This window comes from Pinus tabuliformis, chromosome 5_1 (genome assembly GCF_031772625.1).
Source record: "Pinus tabuliformis cultivar Carrire ecotype Pingquan chromosome 5_1, CPIR1, whole genome shotgun sequence".
Classification (NCBI taxonomy): Eukaryota; Viridiplantae; Streptophyta; class Pinopsida; order Pinales; family Pinaceae; genus Pinus; species Pinus tabuliformis.
In genome coordinates, this window is record NC_142305.1 from 441,569,283 (window position 1) to 441,597,047 (window position 27,765).

At 40.2% G+C, this 27,765-nt stretch overlaps 1 protein-coding gene across 1 annotated transcript; it reads right to left on the reverse strand.

Annotated features, from left to right (window-relative positions):
• Positions 1-20,207: 20,207 nt before the first annotated feature.
• LOC149165368 (uncharacterized) lies at positions 20,208-20,771 on the reverse strand. Its single transcript, XM_089429787.1, has one exon. It carries the CDS (start codon positions 20,769-20,771, stop codon positions 20,208-20,210), a length of 564 nt encoding a protein of 187 aa, XP_089285913.1.
• Between the last annotated feature and the right edge of the window lie 6,994 nt (positions 20,772-27,765).

Here is a 27,765-nt window from a genome sequence, read left to right on the forward strand (position 1 = left end):
GTATGACAGGTTGAGCAAGGTGGATGACTTCCTAAACAAATTTGAAAGGGAAGTACCGAAACAACAACATTTGTATGCTCTAAGATGGGTACTGTGATTTATGCCCAAAATATGGTGGGGTACACACCAAAGAAGTTTTGAGGACTGGCGTGAATGTAGAAGGATGATGCACACACAGTTTGGGAAGCCTCAGATGCGGTTAAAAGAAAAATATGACAGACGAGATTATCCACGTGTACACCTCGCAAAATGGGCAAAGGTCTATGGGGAGGAGCCACAACCTGAGTGGGTGCACTTGTTTTTTCATACCCTGAGACATTATACCCATGAATTGGTATATAGAAATGGAGCTCCGCCATGGCACAAATGAATGGGATATCCTGCATGAAAGCTTCCTATTAACCTTCACGTTTGAGGATCGTTGGTGGGATAGTGTTGATGATGCACTACAAGTAGTAGAAGCAGCTATCTTTAAAATACCCCAAGATCCAATGGAAGTGCTTCAGCCTAAGTGGGTGACCCAGCTAAGCTACGCACTAGAGTGTTACAACATAAACACTGAAGAAGATGACGAAGGTCCACGAGAAGTTAACATTCCAGAAACTGAAGGCTATTGCTAGGTTCAAGGACCATTGGTTGAATGCCTTGACATTACCTCATCGGTAAAAATGTAGCAGGTGAACATTGGTACGAAGGCTGAACCGAAGTATGCAATGCTCAGTGACTACTGGGATGATGCCACAGTGGATAAGGTCACTGAGTTACTCTGAGAGTACTAAGATTTATTCTTGACCAAGATCATGGACTTAAAGGGGATCTTTGGTGATTTAGGCATGATGAAGATCACCCTAAAACCCGACGTGAAGCTGGTTAAGCAGAGGCCTTACCATTTGAATCCAAAGTATAAGGAAAAGGTCTACGTAGAATTAGATAATATACTTGTAGCTGGAATTATTGATCTGGTGGAAGAATCCAACTGGGTGAGCCCTATGGTAGTGCAAGAGAGGAAGTAGAAGGGCGAGATAAGAATATGTGTGGACCTTAGGAAATTGAATGATGCTTGTGTGTGTGACCCATTCCTAACCCCATTCAAAGATGAAGTATTGGAAAAATATTGACAGGCAAGAAGCATATTCTTTCACTGATGGGTTCTCAGGGTACCACTAGATAAAAATCAAGCCGGAAGACAGGAGCAAGACCACCTTCGTGACTGAGTGGGGTTGCTTTCAATACAATTTCATGCCGTTTGGAGTAAAGAACGTGCCAGCCATATTTTTGCGCATAGTTGTTTCCGCATTCAAAGAGTATATCCACAAATTCTTGGAGGTCTATTTGTATGATTGGACTGTATTTGGATTAGTTAAGCACCATGTAGCAAGCTTATGCTTGATGCTCGATGCTCGATACTTGCCGACGACACCAAATCGCGGTGAACCTTAAAAATTGTACATTCCTCATTCTCTTTGGAACCTGTTGGGACATGTGGTCTGCAAACACAGACTAATGGTAGACCCCACGAAGGTTGTAGTAATTTTGAATTTGGAAGCACCACGAAGTGTTAAACAGTTACGCGCTACCTTGGGACATACGGGGTACTACAGGAAGTTCATCAAAAGCTATGCCAAGATCACCATGCCAATGGAGAAACTGTTGAAAAAGGATGTCACGTTCTGCTGGAATGATGATTGCATGAAAAACCTGGATGTACTAAAAGAGAAACTAGCCTCCACCCCAATCCTGGTCATCCTAAAATGGGATGTGGAGTTTGATGTCCATGTTGACACATCATCTATAGTGCTGGGAGCAGTGCTCACACAAGAGGGTTGAGAGGTCTTGGATCGCACTATCATTTTTGCAAGTCACAAGTTGTCCAAAGCAAAAAAAAAACTATTCCACAACCGAGTGCAAGGGGTTGGCTATGGTGTACACGCTCCTAAAATGCCGACACTATTTGCTAGGAGGATAGTTCAAGATGTATATAGACCATTTCGTGTTGAAATACTTGGTCAATAAGCCTATGTTTTGGGGGCACATATGTAGGTGGCTCTTATTGCTCCAAAAGTATGACTTTCAGGTTGTGGTAAAGCCTGGATTCCTGAACGCAGGACCGGATCACTTGTTGCGTATAGAGACGGGTGAGAAACCTACTAGTTTGGAGGAAGGATTACTTGACGCACAGCTCTTTGTTGTGCATGTCGCAGATGGACACTTTGAAGATATAATCCACTTTCTGACAATAGGGACTGCGCTGAAGGAATAATTCGTCTAGGAGAAGAAGGAATTGGTGGTGCGTGGAGTTGATTTTTCTGTCATCGCAGGGAACCTATACAAAATGGGAAATGATGAGATACTATGAAGGTATGTACCTGAATTTAAATGAAGTCAAATCCTCAGGGAAGCACATGGGGTGCTACAAGAAGACACTATGTAGGACGAGCGACTGTGGAAGAGCTCCTTCGCACAGGATTATCGTGGCCAACCCTTCACCAGGATTCAAAATCACACTGTAAGGCCTATGATATCTGTCAAAGGATAGGCAAACCATCGTGGAGGAACGAGATGCCCTTGAATCCACAAATGACACTGCAGCCCTTCAAAAAGTGGGAAATCGACTTTGTAGGACCTATGAAACCTCAATGAAAAATGGGCGTGTGATACATCATCAATACGACGGAGTACCTGACTCATTAGGTAGAAGCGCAGCCAATCAAAGACTGCACGACCACCACAATTGCAAAGTTTTTGTTTGAACACGTGTTGACTCGATTTGGCTGTCTGAAAATATTAATGAGTGATCATGGTAAACATTTCTAGAATGAAACCATCAGTGGGCTAATAAAAGAGTTCCAGGTGTATCATCAGAAAATCACACCATATCACCCACAAGCCAATGGGACAGTAGAAGCATTCAACAAAATACTAGAAATTGTGCTAACCAAAGTATGCAATGCGTAGCAGCACGATTGGGACATGCGCGTACCTACAGTACTATGGGCTTATAGGAAAACATGCAAGAAACTGACGAGACAAACACTTTTCAAATTAGTTTATGGCATGGAAGCTATCATGCCAATGGAGTATATTGTACCCAGTCTGTGCATAACAATGCTCACAGGTATGATGAACTGTGAAGTCCTGGAAGAAAGACTCGTGTAGTTGGAAGAACTCAAGGAGGAATGGTTCCTGGTTGGCTTTCATCAATAGGTACAAACGCAGCATGAGAAGGCCTAGCACAATCGCCATATTAAGTTGTGCACCTTCAAGGTAAATGATTTAGTGCTGCTATATGACAGTAAGTTTGATAAATTCCTGGGAAAGTTTAGAATGCATTGGCTGAGACCATACATTGTTAAGGAGGTCATAGATGGAGGCATGGTACAGCTAGTCAAACTAAATGGAGAGCCTTTCCCAGGCAAAGTGAATGGCAACCGCTTAAAGCTCTACATGGGTGGCCTAGTTATCTAACTAACCGGCAGAAGCACAGTCTTCATGCTCCAAGGATCCGAGGCGTGGGACTATAAACAAATGCAGGGGATACCAACATAGATGCAGAGAAGCAGTTCTGACACAGAGGTCTCGGAACAACGTATGCAACAGTTCCAGCAAGCAGTAGCTCAATGTGATGCTGACCTTGCCTCAGTTCTAGAATAGTTGGAGGGACTCCGTGCAAAGATCTCTGCGCCGACAGAGTGACTCGAGGGCAAGTCATGATGTTTTTGTTGGGGGCCTGTTGGGCATGGAATCCCCCCAAGACATGTTTTGGGGCTTAAAGCCCAAGTTTTGACCGAATCTTGTTGTAAAAGCTCCGCGAATTGCGAGCACAGGGTGGGAAAGTATAATAGAGTCACAGGGTTGTCCACCCTAGTTTTTGTAATGTAATGTCAGCTGGATAGACCTACCCATGGTTCGAAAACCATGGGATTGTATAAATAGAGTGAGGCTCTAAGTGTATAATAGGAAACAAATGGAAGAAAATAATAGAAGCAAGAGAATTCCAAGTTATTGAGTCAAAGTGGAAAGTGTGTCTGTGGGTCATAGAGTAGCAGAAGGATATGCAGCTGAGTGCGCAGAGGCCTAGTAGTCCGTAGCTGAGTGCACGGATCCCTGTAGCTCAATGCGTAGGGTAGCTCAAGTTTGTAACCATTGGAAGAATCAATAAAGAGTAGTTTTGCTATAATTTTGTGTATCTTTTCCTGTTTTAATGCATGATTCGATATAATTGGCAAGTATACTATTTATTTACTGCATGAACTTGTATGAATGTTTTGTATTGTTAAGTATAGCTTAAGACATTTAAATAGGCGAAGGTGCTGAATTAATACTGGAAGATAAATAAGATCTCGGGTAATAGCGCAGTGAGGCACAACCCCAGGTTAGAGTTGTGCGAAGGCAAGGTATCAGGCCGCGAGGAACAAGAGGTGCGCGAAGCCACCTATGCACAGGAACAAACAAAGGACCAGTCAAGCCACTCAAAAATCTCAAGGGTGTGGAAACCTGGCTCTAGCACCCTCCATACTACTTTGGCTGAGACCTCAATACGCGCTCCGTGGACTATTGCCGAAAGGGCCAGTAGTATAGGGATTTTTTTGGCTAATTAACTCCGAAACTGGGTCAGGCCCTAACAAGCCAACAAATCCACTCTAGGGTTTCTGAAGTAGATGATGCAGTCATGTGTTCTTTTTGACATACCTTCTTTCCTGTCTAGGTCCATCAAGTTCTAACTACAACACTTTTCTACTACTTCATTTTCAAATACTATTCCTTAATGTTTTACCTATTCCTATACACTCATGTTGATGAATTTAAGTGCCTAGGTCTCAATATGATGGCCCCAAACAAGCAGAGGAAGTCAGTCTTTGACAAGGATGTCGTTCTTTAGGGAAAACCAAACAATGAGGGTTACTCCCAGTTTATATCATATTACATGCCCATTTCTTACAAAATTATTCATAATGTCCTGCCCCCAAGGATCCTACCCGAGTAGAAAGATATCCTCCAACTCAGCAAAGACACCACGATGCATGACAAGTATTTGTTTGAGGAATACACATATATTAGGGTTAATGGGAATGAGCTTCTCCTTATCGACTACCTGTGTTCATGCCAATGAGGATATTTGCCTTGGAATTCATTAGACATAGCCTAAATGTGGAACTATTTCATTTCGTCCCTACCAGAAAGGGGTATAAGTTCAAATTGGGTAAACCTATAGGCCCTTTCATTGTCAACACCAAACAAACCTTTCAGGAAGCTGAAGATTTACTAAAAGAATTGATTTTTGTGATGGGGGATCTATGGCATTATGAACATCATGGTGTCATTGAAAAAAGTATAAAGAAAATTAATTCTACAACCTATGATCATGAGTCTAGGCCTGAGATTTAATGGAAGGCTAACCTTGATTCATGTTCGATTAACATAAACATGGAGATTGAGACTCCAGCAACAAAACACAGGGAACAAAAAAGGACTATTGATGAAATTGGGGATGTGGAAATGGAGGAAATTCACATGACAAAGAAATCCAAAACCCAAGAGGTAGAGGTAGAGGAAATTGAAACTAGGTTGGTGGAGATAAAACCAGACCAACTAGGCTTCCAGGTAACGTAAGAAGATCCACTGCAATTTGTTGTCTCATCTGTTAGGGTCCTATAAATTATAGGATCTCAAGGTGATTGAGTATTTTGAATTTGTGATTTCATATTGTACATAATTTCAATATTCAAATGATTTCCAAAAATATGAAGAAAGAAAATGAAAAGAGGGTATGTTAAAAAATAAATAAGAAAAAAGGAAATAAGAAACCCACAAAAGAAAAAATAGAAAATTATACTGAAAGTGCTGCAAGTCTAAGTGCCACTACTGATAAGTTAGTTCTTTTGAGTCATTAGCAAATAAGTTTGTGCGCAATTTTTTTTTGGATGACACAATGACTAGACTTTTGTTCAAATCATACAATTTAATCATGATTGGGCACATTTAAATTTTTGTTCAATAGGTTAGTGATGAAGATTTACCAAATAGTTTAATCTTGGTAAATCAGTAGTTAGGAAGAAATAAAATTGATTCAACAATTTAATTTGAATCAATGGCGAAATAAGTGATAGAATGAGGTAGATTTTTACAAAAGAAAAATTATTTGGGTCTACTAGTTTAAATGCACCCTGCAAAACAAGAAGATAAAATGTTAGCTTAGAAAAAGAATTGAAATGAGAAAGGGTAGGTAGAAGCACTATGGTGGTTAGAGGAAAAGCATGAAAATTTTATCCTAAGTTGAATTTCAAATCTATTTTCATGCACAGAGAAAAGGCAAAAAGGATTAGAGATTGACTCTAAAGTTCACCATATCAAGTGATTTTGGTATATAATCCCCTATTACTAAGTTTTATTACCCTACCATACATTCCAACCATTTCCCTGCTATGCATTAAAGATATTTCCCGACCCCACCATATGCCCTATCACATCGAATCAACATCCCCCACTTCTCCCCTCATCCATGTCCACCTCTTAAAATCTGACGGCCAGAGTGTGTTTCGTCCCCCCCCTCACCATCTGAACTTTACCATCGGTTGGGGAGGGATTCCGAAATGGGCGGTATTCGAAACCATGCCTGCTGCAACAGGTCAACACCACAAGATTTCACATCACCCTCAGGAGAAACCATTACCTCCTCCCCCTACGAAAAGTGGTTTTTTTTCCTTCGATATCACTACTCTATCTGTTGTGCTCCCACCATTCACCCTCTGCCACGTCATCTGCCCATTGATCCCGCCAACCACCTCTGCTCCCTGCAAAATTAAATTGTTAGGCAATTAAATGGATTAACCGTTAATTGAAAAAAACCACGCCACCATCAACAGGAGATCCCATAACACTATATAATCCCTCCTTTGACTCATTTACTGGTTATTTTTCTTATACACTATTATTACTCTATTACAGGTGTACCAGTCTGAACTGCAAAAAAACTTCACTAGGCTAGGGACATTGCCAGCTAATCAAATTTTAGGCCATTACCTCTGCTTTTGTTTGCAAATCCCAAGTCCTCTTTGTGTACTATAAACTTGTAATCCATATTTCACCACTTTCCTTAACTTTATCCTATCATGCCTCCAAAATACAAGGGACGAGAAGAACCCGTGAGTCCTTTGATCCACCCTCCCATTGATTTTCACAACATCGCTTTGGCAGATAGAGACTATAAAATTCATGAAACTCTCTTTGAATTTGACCTTTTTGAGATGTATTGCTAGCTTGAGGATAATTTTATAGATAAATCTGATGATATTCAACTGTGGGAGTCCAATTTTCCCCACTATACCATTCCCCATACCCACAGCACCCCTGAATTTTTCATGAAATGTCATGCATGTTATTTTCCAAGCCAAAGAACTATTATTGCCTCCACTGGAGGCATTCAATTCACTATCACTACCAAAGCTATAGATAAAATGATGCAAGCCCCTACAATAGAGAATTCCACTCCTTTTTCCCATGAATCACTTGTTGAATTGTATCAAAAGCTGGACTTTGCTAGAAGAGCCAAAACCCTTGAACTTTTCTTGACTGAAGATGACCCATTACCCAAGAAAAATCCTCCCTATCCATCCTCCATTTTCCCTAAGATGGCCAAGAAAATCATCACAATCATCTCCTACCTCCTCGGTTATTACTCAGATCAGTGGGTAGATGAGGCAATTATAGGATTTCTTTCCATTTTCTCTACAGATTCCAAGCCTTCCATCTTGTTTAACTTTAGCCAATTTATTGTATATTCTATCCATGAGAAGTTTATAAAATTCCAGGCTAAGGAGGTATTCAAATATGCTTCTGTGTTAGTTTATATTTGTTTATATTTTCAAGGAGACAACCTCAAGCTTGCCTTACAAAGCTGGATGATGAAGGAAATCAATAGTTAGTCATCTTTTGGACTACACTGGTGATGAAGGAAAAAAAGGAATTTCCATACACACAATCATAGATATTTTTGTACATCAAGCACTTGGTCTCCTAAGTAGCAGACCAAAGCCAAGAATCAGTGAAGAAATTAGAAAAGTTTTGCATCTATCATACCAATTCCAGATAGGGGATTGGTACCTTTATCATAATTACACAGAGCCGAGGATATTTGGGTGTGAGCTTGCCCCTTACAAGCTATCAAAATTCCTCCCAATGAGGACTTTTGCTCTAGAATACATCAGGAAAATTCTCAATATGGATGAGATTCACTTTGTAGTTGCCAAGAATAAATCCCAATTCAAAATCAAAACTCAAATATGAACATTATCGAATAAGAAAAGGTAGAATGGGAGAAATCCTTAATATATACATTCAAACAACTTTTGGTCATACTCATTTCAATCAAGAAATGGAAGAAGCCATACAAGGGTTTTCCTATTCTAAACACCCAAAGAAATCATTTATTTGGAACAACAGGGCATCAAGGGAAGAAGAAGATAAGTTACTGAAAGAGATGTAATTTAGCCTTAGTTTCACCTGGTCATATGATCCATTAGGGGTCATATTCAGGTTAAGGGTAGAAAAAAAGTCTATTGCTTATTTTCACACAGCCAAACCAGAGATTGAAAAGTATAAAAACCAGCTAGAATGGATGGAGAACACCCTACAAGAGGCAGAGGAGAAGTTGGTGCCATCTTCGACAGTATAGACACCTATCACAAAGGAGAAACATCAAAGAGAAGCAAGGAAGAAGATTCACCTTCAATGACTGATATTTCCAGTGAAGGCTTCAAAATCATGTATAGAAATAAGGCCAAGTTGCATTCGAAACTAAGCCTAAGCAAGGATTTAGAGCAAGATAACATTATCACCCCTAAAGAGACACTTGTTTCCTCATTGTTGGGTGATCACGCTGCACTTTCTCCCACTACCTCTGTAGCTTCAAAAGATTAGCAATAGGTTATGCAGACCAACACATCTAACACATGGGAGACAAAAAAGAGTATATTTGACATTTTTAAGGAAATTAAAGTGAGGAATGAGGCCTTGAAGATCAACACATACAATCAATTCTGGAAGAATAATTCCAATTATCAGAGCAGGATATTGTCAGCCTTTGATTCAGAGAAAGGTAAAATGCAAATGGTATCCCTCCAAGCACAGATTCCTTATCCCAAGGAAACATCATACTACAAGAAGACATCATTTGAATTTGATGTGAAAGACATACATCCCATTGACCAAATGGAGATGCACAAGCAGAATGGGAAAATTATTTCATCTGCTCTCAGTAACATTGCTATGAGTTTGTCTAAATTGCAGGTTACATTGGCTAATGTATAATCACAATTCAAGATGGAGAAGGTCTCTGCACTTGCCAAGGACACAAGGATCAAAGATTTGGAGGAATTGGTGATAAAATTAGGTTATGATCTTCCAAATATCAATGCTACAAAAGAGCTCATGAGGAAAAAGAATACATACATAGCAGTGTTAAGGAAGAAGTTGAAGTTACCAGCCACAAAAGATCCTTTGGCCAAGGACATTGAAGAAACAGAGGCACAGAAGGCAAACATGATGATGCTCATCATGGAGAAGAGTGCACAGTTGAAGCAAATGGAGACAGAGATGGAAAAGACAATCAAAGAAAGGGAGCAAGCTGCCAAAATGGTTGTTGTCCCTTTGCAAGCACTCCCTATCACAGCCATTTCTACAACTACATATTCTACAACAAGCATAGTGGCTGCTGCAGATTAGTTAGAAAATGCAATGCAGAACATGTCTCTCCAAACTGAAGAAATCAAAATATTGCAGGCTCAAGTAAATCTCCTACAAGATCAGAATACAAAGACTGAGACTTTCCATGTGGTAGAGCTACAGAGAGCTCAAAACCAGGTAGAAATATGGAGGAAATCAACAACTGAGTCCTCTATTGGCTACACATTGGCCCAAGTCAAATAAATTATATGGAAGAACATCATTGAGGCAATGGATGAAATCTAGCCTTCTATCTAGATTATATTTGAGCAGAAATAATTGATGGAGAAAGCTAAGTAGGCCATTTCCACTATCTACACTAAATTGGGAGAAATACCTACCATAGCCAACCACATTATCAAATTTCTAAAATCTAAAAACATATATGAATTTGATGATTTGGGAGTAGATGACAAAACAGAAATAATCTTAGAAGTAAAGAAAGTTCTGACAAAGAAGAACTTGGTTGTGTAGTTGACAGAGAAATGTCACACTTTGGAGGTAGCATTTAACGAGTTCTTCACCAAAATAGAAGCATTAAATAAGAAGGGATTGCCTTCTTTAATTTTGATCAATGACAAGCTGATGACCAGGGAAGACTATATGAAGATGCTAAAAGACATTGCAAAGGATATGGCCAAGTCTTCCCACATTAAAGGTCCTATGATAGGGAGAGATTTTTACAAAGCTATTAGTAACATGAGTTTCATGCAGCATGAGATAAAACATATTTTTGTAGTAAAACCCACATTTGATCAGTATAGTGAGGTAGATGAGATCTATCGCAAAGTAACAAAAATTTCCATTCCAAATGAGGAGTGGTGGGATAAACTGTGTGAATTCTAGGATTAAAGAAAGGGCCACCTTCACTAGCGTGACACACAAATAGTGGCCACTCAGCAACTTTTCTCCACCAAAGAAGTGCCAGATTTCCATATCACTTTTCCAATTCACCTCTTTTGGTCACATTATTTCATTTATGTTAGTCTGATGTTAATAACAAAATTCCATGTCAACGAGGCATTAATTGTAATATTTTTTGTAAATTTTGTTTAAATACTTCATTCATTCGAAGTATTGAGGGCCAATTCCTGATCATTGTAACTCTTTTTATCAAGAACTGTACATTTTCCATGTTGCTAGAGCATCATTAATAAAAATACTCTTCATAGGATACTTGTGTTGTGATATACTGGTGATGTTTTTCTTAGAGTAATTGTGTTTCCATTGGTATTATATGTATGTTTATCATCTAAAATCTAATTGTAAAACAGGAGATGTGAAAAATAAGATATGTTATTGAGCAGGTTATTTGGACTGCATTTAAAATCTGTATGTTTTCTTCTGAAGTCTGATTGAGAAATTATTAAATTATTTTCAATCACTACTGAATCACCTCTTTTCTCGATTCCATAATTCAATTTAAAGATCCAGTAAATGTAACTACCTTGCCCTGTGATTACTCCTTTGAACTTTTGATGCAGCATCCAGCTTAATTTGACTCCATACACCAATGGAAAGAAAGTAATTTGATCAGATCAACGAACCAACCAATCAAACAAATTCAAACAAACAACCAAGCATAATCATAAGTAGCCTAAAATCAAGTTAAAAACCAAGCTAAATCATAAAGAGAGATCCCTCTCTAAAGCTAGCTGGGCTAGATCCTAGCTTCAAAAGTGGTTTGATGTTGTCTGATATATTTTCTCCCTCAACCTCAAAAATATAGAATGATAACATAGTGGAAATTATACTGGGGAAGAATACATTTTAATCCAAAACATTATTATTCACTGGTTTAAAACCAGTATTTCAGTAAGCAATTGTTGTATCAATATGAAATATATGATCTGAGGTTATTTTTTGTAGATATCTATTGTATCTTTGATCTTAATTTTGAGTTTTGTGTAATGATTTTTCATAACTCTGGTTCCCAAAAGAATATATACTAGATCTCATCCTCATCCCAACCTTGCTAAAATTGTAGATGACCCTGAGAAACTGGTAAGAAAGACAAGATTTTCTGAGAGCCAAGGTAGTAATAGTCCATTGTCTAGATTCAATTCTCCTCTAGAAAAGACTCCTTTGTCAAGTCGAATTGTCTCCGAGAGAAATTTGAAGCTTTACAAGATATAGAATTTTATTTTCCTTTTCATCAAAGTTTGTTTAGATCCAAGTCTGCGGATTTTATAGATCAAAATGTCATAGACAAAGCCATACTGCAACCATATGTTTCCCAAACCAAAGACCTTGAAACTGATCCTGATCTTGAATCTTTACAACAATTTGACAAACTACAAGGTCTAGTTTCAGTATTGGACCAAGTTGTAGAAGAAGCTTTTATTTAGTAGTTTGTTGAATTCTTTGCTTTAGCTGTTGTAGAATCCTCTTTGTCTAGTCAGTCTTCTCAGTCTATACATTTACAGCCTCCCAACCCTACTCATTCTGTAGTTTCAACTTCCCTACCTCTATTTTCTCACACTACCATACATTACTATCCCTGTAGTTATCCAAACTACACCTCCACTAGGTCCATGCTTGACTCAATCTACCAGGACAGTTATGGCAGGAAGGTATGCACCCTTAGTGTTACCAGGCCATCTAAATGTTATGCTTGTATATTATGTTGTGTCCAAGTGTGAATAAACTATTCCACCCTTTTTCCACATTAATTTATCAATCTGGGTGCATACATTTTTCAAGGTAACGCACAAGGTATATGCAGGGAAAGGTTACAATCTAACATAAACCAAGGATTCACAGCTAAAGAATCAAAGCATCACTGTAATAGTAATTAGAAATAAATTGCAAAACTTAAAAAGGCATCCACAACAATTAATTAAAGAGTTGTAACAACAATAAGAAATTATCACACAATAGAAGAAACAACACACATAAAGAAAATATGCAGCACCTGATCAGGAGAGCGGGCCCAACTCTCTGATCAGGGCTGCGTCAACTCACAGCTAGGAGAAGAACAACAAACTTGCTCGCATTCAATTAATATATGAAGAACTATTACAATGTCTGTCTCTGCACGGCTTACCCCTTTGCACAGGAATGAAACCCCTTTTATACAAATACATGGGAAAGACATATTCCCCCAAATCTGGCAACTAATGCCCAAAAATATACAACTGTTAGAACAACAACTAATTGCCGAGAGAGAGAGAACAATAAAGATCCAAAATAAGCCTGTGAGCAGCTGGGAGTTGGTTATGCTGTTGTAGCATTGCCAAATAGCTGTTGTAAATGTGGGACTGCTATTGCAAGCTGTGAATGCGATACTTGTTCACTGAAATATGCGAAAATAGAAAAGTTTAGTAGTTCGCATAGGCAAAACCCTGTGACCTTACTTCATCAATTAAATATTCCAAGAGACATTAGAAGGGAGGTTTACCTTGTGAGTTTATCACAATTAATGCATATCATTGGTGCAAAAAGGATGAAAGGATAGGTGAAAATGTAAGGAAAAGATAGGCAGATTTGGTGCCCAACATCTCCCCCCAACTAGTCTTCTGCATGTCCTCATGTAGCTCGCCGCTTCCGCAGGTCTGGGTTAGAATGGCTGTAGTCAGAGTGGAGCTGGGCGAGATCATACTCATCTTCCATATCTGTTCCTAGGGGCTTGTATCCTTCTGTGAGAAGAACATCCTTCCACCAATCATTTGGTACATTGTATGCTAGGATGTAGTGTTTTGCTGGCAACCAAATTATGGGGAACCTGAACTAGAGTCCCATCCACCGAACCTCACATGTTTGGATTCATGGCACATATCTCGGCACCCAACTTAGTGCTCGTGAAAAATTTAGTGCCCCAAAAGGTTCCCTATTCCGGACAACTATATGTGACATCATCCACCTCTTCTAACAACTATCAAGGGCCTCATCTTGAAATGTGGCTATGTTTTTGAAACAGAGGTCAATACACCACTTTTGTGTCCTCAACATCCATTCTTTATTTCCCTCAATTTCTAAAAAGGTGGCATGCTTATTATACATCGTCACAGACCATTTGCTCTCCCCTCTTATCATAAGAGACTTCGTGTTTTGATTCAATTCAAACATATTATAAGTCTTCTGCCAGTTTATCTGGTTGATAATATAGGAGGTAAGAGCCCTTAAATGAATGTCCCCCACATATGGGATTGGGTTAAACTCTTGGTCCATGCCCAGGAAGTATCCATGCATATAAAGCTCACACATCAAATGTTGGGTTATCATGTCATGGATTCTCAGTATATAGAGGAACTGTATAGAATCCTCGATCTCATGACTAACCTCCTTCTTAATACTTTCCAAACAGAAGAAAAGAAATTGCTCATGAAGGAACAAGGCATAACTAGAAGCAGGAGGGTGACATGCCATTACCTGTTGTGCCAAGCTGAACATCTTTTCTTTGTCTATCTTCAATTCCAGCAATTGTCCTTCCAATCTTTCCACTTTGAGCTGCTGCTTTGCATACCTCAGTCGTAATATGTCCACTCGTTCTATATACTCAAGGATAGCCTGGGATGATTGTTCTTGGACCCTTTTCACCTCATTCTTGTAATGGGCCGTGACGGATTTCCAATTTTGAATCTTGGTTGTTAAAAAAAATTCACAGCCATCAAACAAGTGTTTGATAGAATCCATTTGGGTGGCAGCAGAGGTTGTAGGCACATCATCTATCTATGTTGTTGCTTCAGCCACCGTAACCTTAGGCTTCTTAGCCCGTCGTTTATACTTTCTTACCTGTTGCTCAAGTCGATGCACCTATCTTCTTAGCCTTCGAACATTTGTTTTCAACCGCATCGTGTCTCTGAACTGTAGCTGATATCTCTTTTTAAGGGGTGGTCTCCTCTGCTCACACAGTTCTATCCATTCCTTCTTAACAATCAATTCATCTAGCCCTGCAACTGGTCCAGAAGGTGGTGGATTACTTGGAGGAGTATCCACCAGTCCATCTATTGGGCTTCCCTTACTTGGTTCCCCTTTCTTGGAAGCATTCGCTTCTTCCTCCCTTCTAGACTCTGGGACATCTGTTATCTGAACAATGCCTTCTTCAACCATTCACTGTTCCCGTTCTCCTGCAAGGTTTTCCTTCTCAATCTGTTCTTCAGAATGGCCTTGCTGAGAATCAACAACCAACAAACTAGCAGCAGTTGAACCCTTTACCGAACCATCAAACTTCAAAATGGGAGGAACAACGACCTCCTTTTCTGAGCGTCAGGGAGAATGAGACACTCTTGCTCCTCTTGGTATGGTGGCACAAAAAGGAGAATGGAAGATGTTCTCTTCCTGGTCTATACCAGCCCTGTCTGCTACCTTGAGTTCCTTCCCTTCATCAACCATGATTTTGCTTTGGCCTAAGGCTCCTTCCTGTGTTAACTCCTATCCCACAGTTGACACTGGTTCTTGTGGGGCAGTGTCAACCTCAGGGCTCATTCTTTCCAAATTCTCCGGGACCAGATGGGTTGGTGGTGGTTCTTGTGTGGCACCACCACCCATATCCAACGCTTCCTGAACAGGTGATGCTGGCATTGTTTCCCCTTGCACTCCATTAATGAAAGTGGATTCTTGTATCACCGTATCAATCCCATCCATCGTGTCCATGATTTCCTCCTCAATTGGTTCCACAATCGAGGCTGGTTCTTGTGTAATAGCCTTGGTTGTAACACTAATTGTCTCTTCTGTTTCAAGCTCCTTTTCTTGCTCTGGTTCTTCCTCTTCCATTTCCATCTCTTCAGGCTCTTCTTGGTCTAGATATTCTTCCTCTGTTGGTTCCTCCTCCATTCTCTCTGGCTCTCCTTCTCTAGCAACTATAGTAGCTGCTACTTCCTCTTCTGTTGATTCCTGAAATATCGCCCAAGGAATTTGAAATCGGGTCAATGCATGCATGACTAGTAATCGAACCAGCCCATGATTGGTGATGACTACTAAGATCCATCATGAACGCTGAGCGAACTGTGCCATCAATTGGAGGCTTTTTAGCAAAAAGAAGGGCATGTTCAGAGAAAATACTTTTGCTTGTGGAAATTGAAGATGAGCTAACATCCTGAAATGATACTTGAATATAGTGGTGAACCGTCCTTCATAAGTTATGTATTTCATAACAAAACCTGCTACATCACCCCACGGATACGAAAAAGAATTCCAGTCATACCCCCGGCCTTTTTGAAAGATGCTCTCACTAGCCTGAAAATCTAATTCCGGGAACTCTAAGAGGGGAGCTCTCTGTGAAAACCAGCTCTATCCTTGCTAAGGTAATCCACTGACTTCTGCAATAGCTTCCTCCATGACAGGGATTTCTATCCCTCTGACCCGAGAGAAGTTCTCATTCAAATTGAGAGTGAATTCCACTATAATCCCCTCGTCAAATCCCTCCAATCTATTAAATTAGACGTCCCATCCTGCATTAATAAAAATACGACACACCTCTCTATTCTACAGACCAGAGTGGTATCCTCCGGCTTGTGATGCACAGCCAACCCACCCATTACTATAAAAACAATAACATCACTTGGACACAGTCGATTGTTGGGGAGAGAGTAACAACAACCAATTCAACAGTAATAGTAACAACATGGTGGAACGCGGGGTAAAAGGTGGTGAAAGCGGCTGGTGATTTTTCAAAAAATGCAAAGGATTATGGCAAATCATGGTAAGTGCAATGAAATGATTATGGTAATTAATTCGTATGAATTGGAAAAGACTAATTGGTTATCAGAATGTATGTAATTTAAATTCCAATGCATCAAAATGATTATACGAAATGACAGGATTTATGAGCATACCATTTGCACAAGGTTTAATAATGATATATGATATGTCATTAATGTGGTTTTTAAATACGTCGTCATTCACTTATGATGACACCCCCCCAACTTAAATGTAGCTGTCCATGGCACATAAATGTCTCGACGATGGAATATTTTAATTGAATCCATAAAAGTCAATGGAGACGTACCTAGCGACCTACCTGGTGGTGGAGTAATGGTAGAGTAATCAACGGAGTGACAATAGCGACAGAGTAACATCATCCAGAACTTAGAAAATTTTGTAGGAGTAACAACAGTGGAAGAGTAACAACATCTAGAACTTATAAAAATTTCTAGGAGTAATAGTAGCAATGAAGTAACAGTAGTGGTAGAGTAACAACACCTGACATCAGTGGTGGAGTAACAACATCCGACACTTAGAAAATTTTCCAGGAGTAACAGCAGCAGTGGAGTAACAACATCTGACACTTAGAAAATTTTCCAGGAGTAACAACAGTGGTGGAGTAACAACACCCAAGGAGTAACAACATCTGACACTTAGAAAATTTCTTGGAAATATCAGCAACAACTATTACTTGGAAAATTTGTCAGCTCCACATCATTGTATTTCGATAGTACTTCCTGCAAAAAGACAAACAAGTAAGTAGTAACAACATATTATTTTATCTATATATATATATATATATATATATATATATATATATCGTTAGGAGAATGCAGAGGAAGCATTCTCTGCACCAACAACCATCAAACCAGATTTATCAGAGAGATGTTTGATGAAGGCATCCCTAGAAGTTGGACGGTGGTATAATTTCAGATGGTGTCTGTTCACTAAGAAGGAAGCACAAGTATCATCTATCGTAACCAATCTGACTGTTCCATTGTCAAACACAGTGTCCACTTCATAGGGTCCCATCCAACAAGTGTGAAGCTTCCATTTACAATATTTAAAGCGGTAATCATATAGTAGTGCTCAATCTCCTTTATGAAACACATTATTCTTGATAAATTTATCATGTCATTTCATTCTCTGTTGTTGGATAGCAGTAGTTTTCTAGACTCCCATTGAACGGATTTCATCTAACTCATTTATCTATTCCATTCGGTGTTTCTGGGCCTCCCATAAGTCCAATCCTACTTCCAAAGTTGTACTGAGTGTGCTGATCTCAAATTCCATCGGAAACAAGGGGGATTTCCCATAGACTAACTCAAATGGTGAAAACCCAGTTGTGTTCCACCATGTTGTCCTATATGCCTAGAGAGATAAGGAATTTTTTGAGGCCAATCGTGACAATGGCTTGCTACAGTCTTTGTCAAGATATTTTCCAATACCTTGTTTGTACTTTCTACTTGTCCATTCGCCTCAAGGTGGTATGGAGACATCACCCTATGTTTGACTCCATATTTTTGCATAAGCTTTGCTATCATGTGGGATGTGAACTGTGCCCCTCCATCTGAAACAATCTCCCTTGGAGTACCATACCAAGCAAAAATCTCTTCAAAAAGAAAATTTGAAACCACCTATTCCGTTGCTTTCGCAACAGCTCTGGCTTCCACCCACTTAGTCACATAATCAGTGCAGACTAGAATGTGAACCTTTTGATGAGAAGGTGGGTTAAAAGTTCCAACGAATTCAATTTCCCACTTCTCAAAAGACTCAAGGACTACCTGGAGCTACAATGGCATTTCATCATACTTTCTAGGCTACCCCATGTGTTGACAACTGTCACATCCTCGGACATAATCTCAAGCATCCCGAAAAATAGAATGTCGATAATATCCCATTTGCAACACCTTGTAGACTCTTCTTTTATCTGCAAAATTCCCTGCACAAGGGCCATCATGGACAACCTTCAATATCTCATAAATTTCATCCTCAAACACACAACACCGAATCTGCTGATCAGCCCCTGTGTGAAAAAGGTATCCTGCTATCCATGAATATCAGGTATTGTGATGAATAATTCTCTGTTGTTCCTTGTATAATAAGTGACGAGGTACCTTACCTATAGCAAGATAGTTAGAAATATCTACATACCACGGAGTTTTAGCAGAAATTGCAAAAAAATGTTCATCTAGAAAACTATCTTCTATGGGTGTACTTTCAGCATTATTATCTAGTCTAGATAGAAAATCAGCAACCACGTTATCCTTTCCTGGTTTATCTACTATGGTGATATCACATTCTTGAAGTAACATCAACCATATTGTAATACGACCAGGAGTAATGGGTTTATTCATTAGATACTTGACTGGTGAGTGATCAATGTGTACAATGGTAGGATACCCGGTAATATAATGCCAGAACTTGTTGATGGTGTATATGACAACAAGAAATTATTTTTTAGTCACTGTGTATTTTAACTCGGTAGGAGCCAAGTCCTTACCAACATAGTAAACTGCATATGGCACCTTGTCTACTTGTTGTCCCAAAACTGCCCCAACTACTGTCTGAGAGGCATCAACATGGATATGGAATGGTAATGTCCAATCCAGACGTTAAAGGATCAGAGCTGTACAGACAATTTCCTTGATCTTCACAAAGGCTGCATCACAGTCATCTATCCACACAAAATCTACATCTTTTGTCAGCAATTGAAAAAGTGGATGTGCTATCTTAGAAAATTTTTCTATAAAGCACCTATAATAACCAGCGCAACCGATAAAGCTACATACTTGTGTGGGTGTTTTGGGTATTGGAAAGTGCAATATTACCTCTACCTTAGCTGGATCCATCTGAATTCCAGCAGCTGAAAGCAAATGTCCCAGAACTATTCCTTCCTCCATCATCATGTGGCACTTCACTGTACTCAAAGAGACATGCATCTGTTTACATCTTTCAAGAACTTTTTCTAGATTTTCCAGCCCTTCTTCAAATGAGTTCCCATATGGAGTAAAATCATCCATATATATTTCAACACTGTCATCTACCAGATCAGAGAAAATCCCTAAAATTTCCCTTTGGAATGTTGCAGGTGCATTATAGAGACCAAATGGAAGGACTCGGTATGCGAAAGTTCCCCAAGGGCACGTGAAAGTGGTTTTATCCTGATCCTTGGGAGCTATCTGGATTTGGTTGTACCCACTAAACCCATCCAAGAAGGAGAAGAACTTCTTCCTAGCCAAAGTATCCAAGACTTGGTCAATGAACGGTAAAGGGAAATGGTCTTTCTGTGTTGCCTTGTTTAATTCTCTATAATCTACACATATCCGCCATTTACCATTTTTCTTGGGAACAATCACCAATAGGGAAACCCATTGGTTGTCTGAGATGGGGTAAATAAATCTTACATCTAACAGCTTTTGAAGTTCTTCCTTGACAATGTTTTTCAAAGCGGGGTTCATTCTCCTCTGGGGCTGTCTCATAGGACGACAATCCTCTTTGATGTATATATGATGGGTACATAGATTGGCAGGAATCCCCTTCATGTCTGTATAGTCCCAGGTGAAGGCTTCTTTGTGATTTCGGAGAACATCTAGAAGTTGTTTTGTCTGGGATTCTGACAAATTTGGGTTAATATTCAGGGTCTTTCCTAGCTCTATCTCTACAAAAATGTTGTCATGGGACACAGTTGTAGGCAGTTCTTCAAATCCATCTATTGTTTCAATACTTTCTTGTGTTTCACAACTCAAGACAGATTCTAGAATTCGTTGGTTTGAATCTGAAACAGAACAGGGGTCGCTAATGAAGGTAGTAATTGTATCATCCTCAGTTTCTATTTTCAGCTAAAGGGCCTGCCCAATAGTAAGAACTGGTCTTAATTCTTCATCTTCAGACTCAGACTCTTCCTTTGGTAGAGGTTTCTTACGACAAGATGGTTTCACTGACGGGCTAGGTTCTGCAGGAGGGTATAACACAAGGTTTTTAGTAACCTGCCCATTTGAGATAACCATATTTCCATAACGACACCCAATGTAGGCGTCTGCGGTTTCCAACCACGGTCTTCCCAGAATCAAGGGGTGGCCACCAGCTGGGGACTGTGTTTGTAGCACTAGGAAATCCACAAGATAATGCCATGAATCAACTGAGATTGTAATGTCTTCTAACTTTCCTACTAGTTTGACTATAGATCTATCTGCTAATTCTAACATAGTAGGTGTATGTTTGAGGTTTCGAAGACCCAATGTATGCATAGCCTCAACAGTGATGACATTTATAGCAGCACCCAAATCTACCAGTACATTCAAAATTTCCACTCCATTAATTTGTACAGTTAGAATTGGGTTCCTTGGATCCCCATATTTCACAGGCATAGCCTTTCCCAGCATAAAATCTGATAACTTTCCCATCACATGAATAGTGAGTGGGTCCCTTGATCTCTTTCTAGGATTTTTAGCACAATATTCCCTAAGATTTATTGCATATATAGGTACATCCCTCGTAGCTTTTAATAGGGGGATCTTAACAAATAGATTTTTTAACTCCCCTAAAAATTCAAACTCATCTTGAGGGATCTGTTTACTCAAGGCCAACCTTTTAGGATAGGGCGAGTCAACTCAGTGTTCTTTAGTAATTAGTAGTTGAGGAGGTGTTTGATTGTTACTAGCTTGGTTTGATTTCTCTTCAACTGTTTCTAGTTCTTTAACCTCACTGTCAACTTGTTCAATAATAATAGGTGAGGGCTGAGCATCTACTACCTGCCCAGATCTCAACTTCATCTCATAAAGTTCTGCAATAGAGACACAGTAGGAAGGAAGGTTGAGGGTGTTAGCTTGCTAAGTCCCTTTGTTGTTAGGATTTAGATTGGGTTGGATAGGAAGTTGAGGGCAAATAGGCGGATTACCAGGAGGTATGTTAGAGGGAAAATGAAGTTGTTGTTGTCGTATCAATTAGGGAAACTGTCCAGGAGGAGATGGTCCATACTAGGTCGGGGACCATGAATAATTCAAACTAGTTTGAGGAGCCCACTATTGCTAGCGTGGAAACTGATATTGAGGCCACATAGGTGAATAAGGCATGGACTAATGACCCATATTAAAATTGTTAAAATACTGAGATGGATCCTGAAACATACCTTGATTTACATTTGGTGGCTGAGGTTGCCATGGTTTTTTAGATCCCATGAATTATAGTCAATCCACCTCTTCACCTGTCCCTTGAAAGACCACCTTCAATCCTGGCAAGGAGGGGCATGAACTTGTTGCATGAATTAGCTCGCAGATTGCACATTCTTCCACAGAGTTCAACGAAAATTCTCAAGGTGGATTTTTCTTTCTGCACTTTGGGCAAAATATAGCCATAGCCTTTTTTAATTCCATCTGTTTTATTTTACTTACAGTGTGTCCATCTGTGAAAACAGGGTACTCAAGATATCAGTCCTTAAGTTATCTAGTAGGTTTCCAATTTCTTCGTTCGTGACACCTCCACTAGATACCTTTTTTGACCAAATTCCTTGTTCATTCCTTGTGACTCCCCTTGAGCACTGGATGCACAGCTCACAGATGGTATCAAAGTCCTCTTTTGATATATCTTCCTTTCCTACTATGTTTAACAGTTCCAAAGAGTCTTCTCGAAAAGAACGAAGAAGGATAATTTTCAAAATGTACTTATCTAGGTTAGAGTGACCTGACCTCTATAGCATTTACTTAAAATATTCCACACAATCCTCCATATCTTCATCTTCCTTCTGCATGAATGTTATAGACATTTTTGTGCCTTACAGCATGAAGCATGAAATGTCGATAATCTAAGGGATCCAAAGTCCCTAAACATGTTGTTCCTACCCCTAGAGGAACAAGGTCAGCAAACCACAGCACTGAAAATCAGTTCTCCACCTGAAAACACTCAAAAACAAGCTAATTCTGGATCATGTCAACTGCTCCACTGAGCATCTGCGCTGAATGTCAACTGCTCCACTCTGTACCTGCGCTGAATGTCAAATCTAATGAAGGCTACCTGCGCTGGGCGAGATTGGCCAAGTGGCACAGTCATTCTGCAAGGTGTCAAATGCCCAGGAAGCTTCCAAAATGACACTTGGATCAGGGAATTCGTCTTGTGATGAGTAAGAGGATCTAGATCTCCAAGTGGAAGCAACAAACTCCAAGTGGACTCAAGAACTGAAGAATAACTGAAGTGGGAGAGGACACTAGTCAGCTTCATGCCAACCTCAAGCTGACTCATCCTTTCTCCAAAACTCCTATATATAGAGCTCTCTCATGAGGTCTAAGGAGGCTGGAATCTTGTGAATGTAAGGAAGTGTTGTTGGTTTGAGTATAGAACTATTGGGTGATTTGCTTGAAGGAGGTGAAGAGGAGATTTCTTTCTGCTGGGAGGTGTTGCTGGATTGGGCCTCTTATGGTTGTAACACTCTCAGAACTTTACTTCTTCCATTAATAAAGCATTTGAGGTTCTTCTATATGCATGTGTCTCTGTGGCGTATTGATGCTTGTATATTTGATTTATTCTAATCCTTGAATCAATTATGGATGTATGCCTCTTGTAGTTTCCCTTCCTTGTGCTTTTGCAGGATCTTTGTGTAGCTGGGCCAGTGAAAGAGCAAGGAGCTGGGAGCAAGCAGAAAGGACAGAAGATTGGATCAAACATTAGTGGAAGACAACGGTTAGTGGATCTCTTTCTCCCCTCTCTTACATCTCATAAAGAAGTAATCTTAAATAGCTTTGCATTCGGTTGTTGCTGAGGTACTATCACCCTTAGAGTGGGATAGGGTCATTCCGTATTGGATACTTTTCCCAACAACAAATTGGCGACTCCACTGGGGATCGTATCCTGTTGGTTGTTTGTGTTTTTGCTATTCATTTCATAAACAAAGGGAGTACCGAATCGAACTGCATTTGGATCTTTCAAATGCAAAGTAGAGGGCAGCTACTCTAGCTCAGTTTCTGGGCAAGTTTATGATTTGAAGAGCTGATCCACAAGGACTCTAATGAGCTCTTAGTGATAGCTTTTCATCCTCCTTGTCATCCCTTAGTGTGTCCTTGACTGATAGCTTCTGATTTGGCCAAAAACTGTGAATTTTTGAGCAATCTGTGACCCGGAAACCAAGAGAAACGAAAGTTTTGTTCTTCAGTGCAACTGCTGTGAAGGCTGTCTGCATTTCAGCGCAGTTCCCGAAGGGGCTACCTGCACTGAAGGTCAAACAGACAGTGTCCCACCTGCGCTGGACCAGTCTTGCCTTGTGCTACTGGGGTTTCCTGCTGTTTCTTGCCCTGTTTTCACTCTTGTTTTTGCTGCCTGTTACCAGTCAATGTGCCTATCTGAAACCAACTTTCCTTGCCACTATTCCGCCTCGGTTGTATAAAGAAACTGTGTTTGTTCTTTGTGTATTTCTTGTATCATTTACAGTTTCCCATAACGAAAGTGAACTAGTCTTGTTGTGGCCTCTTAGATCTAGACCTGTGATAAAGTGTCGTTTTGATCTTAAGAGTTAGTTTGTTTGCTGTTCATAGCTGATTGAGCTTTTGCTTTCGTCATATGGTTTGAATTTATATATTTCTAGTGTCGAAACAAGTAAATCTTAAGGTGTCTTTCGATTTTGGACAAGCTTGTTTGCTTTCACTTGAAATTGAATTCGAAATTATACAACAGCTTTCTTTTTGTGTCGCACAAACATTAAGAAAGAGAAAAGAAATACCTGCATTTTTGCATTTTGCATATAAGTTTGTATGTTGATTTAGGGAAAAGTGCATTAGCGAGTGCTCTTTGATCTGTGTGAAAAGATTTTGTCTCTCTTTTCCCTCATTAGTTAAGATTTTCATAAGTCGAAAAGATTGAAAAAGCTTGCTTCTCATCTTAGACTGCATTTAGGAATTTGTATCAAAACATCTCGTGGTGAACCTTGAAAGGCAAACTTTAAAAAGATCAACTTAAAATATATTGAATGAACCTAACAACGCTTTGAAACATAACGCAAACACATAGAGGTCTAAGCTAGAGACGTGTTCCAGCGTCGTTAAACGTGATATCTTAGCGTTGAGTGGTTGGGTGATTCCTCCATGGTGAAGCGATAAGTATCAATACGGACTTGTGCTCCCACGTACCATCACGTATATATTGGGAGACCCCTATAGGAACAAAGCCTTTATCCATAGGAAACCGTGTCGGCCGCCCTACTGATCGCAATGCAGTGAACACAGCATTCACGAAGATCGACCACTCGTACCGTAAAACGTATTCTGTGGTTTTGCGAAAAAGTTTGGCACACCCTCCGCCTAGAACTCCAGAGCAGTTTCTTTTGGCCTTTTTCAAACTCTATAACTGAAAAAGTCCATCCGAGCATTTGTCACTTCGGGCTCGTTAAAACATCGAAGGAGACTAGAGTCATCTTTAGCTTTTTCTCGACTCTTAAAAAGTGAAAAAGCAAGTTGTGTCTAAAGCGTCGTTATAAAATTTATTTTAAACGGAACATAATCACCTCCTATTCCCGCGTTGATCTTAGGTTGAGAACATGGAACGCCCCAACCAAGGAATTCCACATGATGGAAATCCTAGTCCTTTCTCCTCTTGGGGAGAAGTTGGTGCGCCCCACATGGCCACATTGTCGCTTCCAGGACTGACAATTGGCCTGCCAATCTAGCTATTCTCAACCAATGTAGTTCAGAACACCATGGTTCCTGAACAGTCGAGTCAACAGTTAGATCAGTCTAGAGCTGCCCACCAGCCTTCTACTTCCTATAACTCTTCCTCCAATCCTTCATCTTCGCAAGGTAGAGCCGGCAAAAGCCAAGCTCCCATGGAGAAGAAGGAGAACAAGAAGAAAGAGAAGAAGAAGAAGAAGCCTAAGGCGACTGGGGGCAAGCAAAAGACATCTGACAAAAATCCACACACAGCACAGACCGGGCCTAAATCGCCATGTGTCATATGTAGAGGAGACCACTTCCATAGAGATTGTCCCTGCATTCCCTGGATACTAAGGGACTGGTCACCTCGTTTGCACAATTCGGGAGCATCAACCTCTGATAGCCATGTTGCATGCTTACCGTCAACCAGCGAAAGTGAAGGTTCAAGACAAAGAGGGGGAGCAAGATCCCCCTGCAAACTGTGTAAAGGCGATCACGCCATCCACCGTTGTCCCTTCTTAGACGAAGCGAAGAGAGTTTTGGAAGATCGTCCGGTTTCACCGGTAATGCTTCCTCCTGGATACAAAAAACTCGTGCCAAGTCCTTCGTTGGTTGAAAATACAGCTGGCCAGCTCAAGTGGTCAGCTGAAGCGCCAGTCATTGAAAATGAACCTACTGAATCCAGACCAGACGAAAGTCTAAAGGTCGATACGGCAGTTGACCCGGTTCTTCCTTCAGAGGTTTCATCCTCAAATGACACCGTCACTGAAGATTCATCTTCAAATGACACCCTCACTGAAGAGAATAAGGATGACACCATCCAGATTCTTTTCATCAACACCGATTCTGATGAGCATCAGGGCAATGCGCCCATTCCTTTATCGCAGGAAGGAACATCGTCAGGGTCATATCCGGCCGTGTATTCGGTCCCACCTCCAAGCAACCTGGTTGTGTCCTTTGATTGGAACCAACTAGGTAGACCCCGGTTACCAGCCAGTATACCATTCAGAATCATAGTCCAAATCTACAGAATGGTAATGGCTGGAACTATCATTGATGAAGGGGCATCTGTGAGTATCCTTTCCTCTATTGCTTGGAAAGCACTGGGTTCCCCGGCGCTTTTGCCTGAGATAAGAAATCTCTTGGGTTTTGATAAAGGAACCAGTCGACCATTAGGGATCCTCCCCAATGTACCTGTTACATTGAAAGGGAAGACCGTTCAAATGAACGTGATGGTCGTTCAAGGACCCTTGGATTATAACCTACTCCTTGGACGAGACTATATATATTGCATGGGAGCTATAGTCTCCTCACTCTTTAGAGTAATGTGTTTTCCACACGAAGGAAGAATGGTCAAGCTCGTAGACCAACTTTCATTTCCGGGATCACGCATCGCAAATAGTCAAATACCAACCCTGAATGGTCTATTCACCCAAGAAATGTCTCCACCCCCAGTCCTCCTTCCCGATGAGTGCGAGTGATTCGGAAAGATGGGACTGGAACCCAGGGGGCATGCATCCTGGTCTGCTTTGGGCAGAGGAAACCTTGGGTATAAGGTAGAATTTCCGCGAAAGAATGTGACTAGTCTGTACCCCGTCCGTGGATGGAAGAGGGGTTGTTCTAGAACATAATTCTTTTGATAAGGTTACTTGTCTGACAAAGGTCATTCACCATTGTCTACTTCGGTAGACAGTGCCGAGGAAGTGTTTTCGTTTGATGGTGTTAACAAAACAATCTTTGGGTAACCAGGAAGAGGCAAGCCTCACCCTTTAAAACAAATGTTTTATCGGATAAGTAGGGGCAGCCTTGAAATTGTACTTTATACCTGGGGGCATGCAAACCTTTTGGAGTACAAGCTAGGAGCGGTTATTTATCTGTTTTTGGGATTAGCCGTTTCCGAACTTGCATAAAGAAAGGATGAGAGGGAGCATAGCTTATGTGAGGTGCAAGCTCTATAAAAATTGGAATCTTGCAGGACACATTTCTTATCTTATGACTGGTATATCGAGCAGTTTTACCGCGGAATTTATGCTCGTTAAAAAATAGACAAGCGAGATCCGAGCAGTTTTAGTGTCATAGTTCATGCTCGTTAAAAAATAAACATAAGCTTTTGGGCAAGTTTAAGCTCGTTAAAAAATGAACTTCCCGGTAAATAACCATTAAGAATGTACCCTGATCAACCGTAAAAAGACTTTGGTCATGTTTTGCTGCAGCCATCACCTCCACCGTTCATTTGGCCGATCGTTTACCTCCATATGATTGTTTACCCATTTTGAGGAATAGCTGCGAAGAGTGATTCCACCTAGCCATCCTTGTGACACTGTCGTGATTGGAAAATTCCAACCTGTACCTGGAATCTGCTGCTATCCCTGTTTATCACTCGTTCCTCAAAAGACGAGTCTTCTTTGAGCTCTTTTCATCTGACTCGTAAAATATGTAAGTTTGCCGAGTTTTGGCCTTCCAGCTCGTTAAATTGACTGGAAGAGCTATCCCTCCTCTAGATTTTAATCTTTTTGGACCGGAGGGATTATTACACAAAAAGGTCGAGCGCTTGTTTTATTCGGCTCGTTAAAGTTATCGAAAACTCATCCCTTCTGTATTGTTTTATACTTTTTCGGACTTAAGGGATTAGATGACGAAAAAGGAATTTTGGAGTTAACTTTCTGTACCTTTTCAGACTCTCTAAAAATGAAAAGGACCGAGTTTTCCTTGTCGTTAGACTCATTAAAATGATTAAATAGCGACAAACTTGTCTTTAGACGAGAAC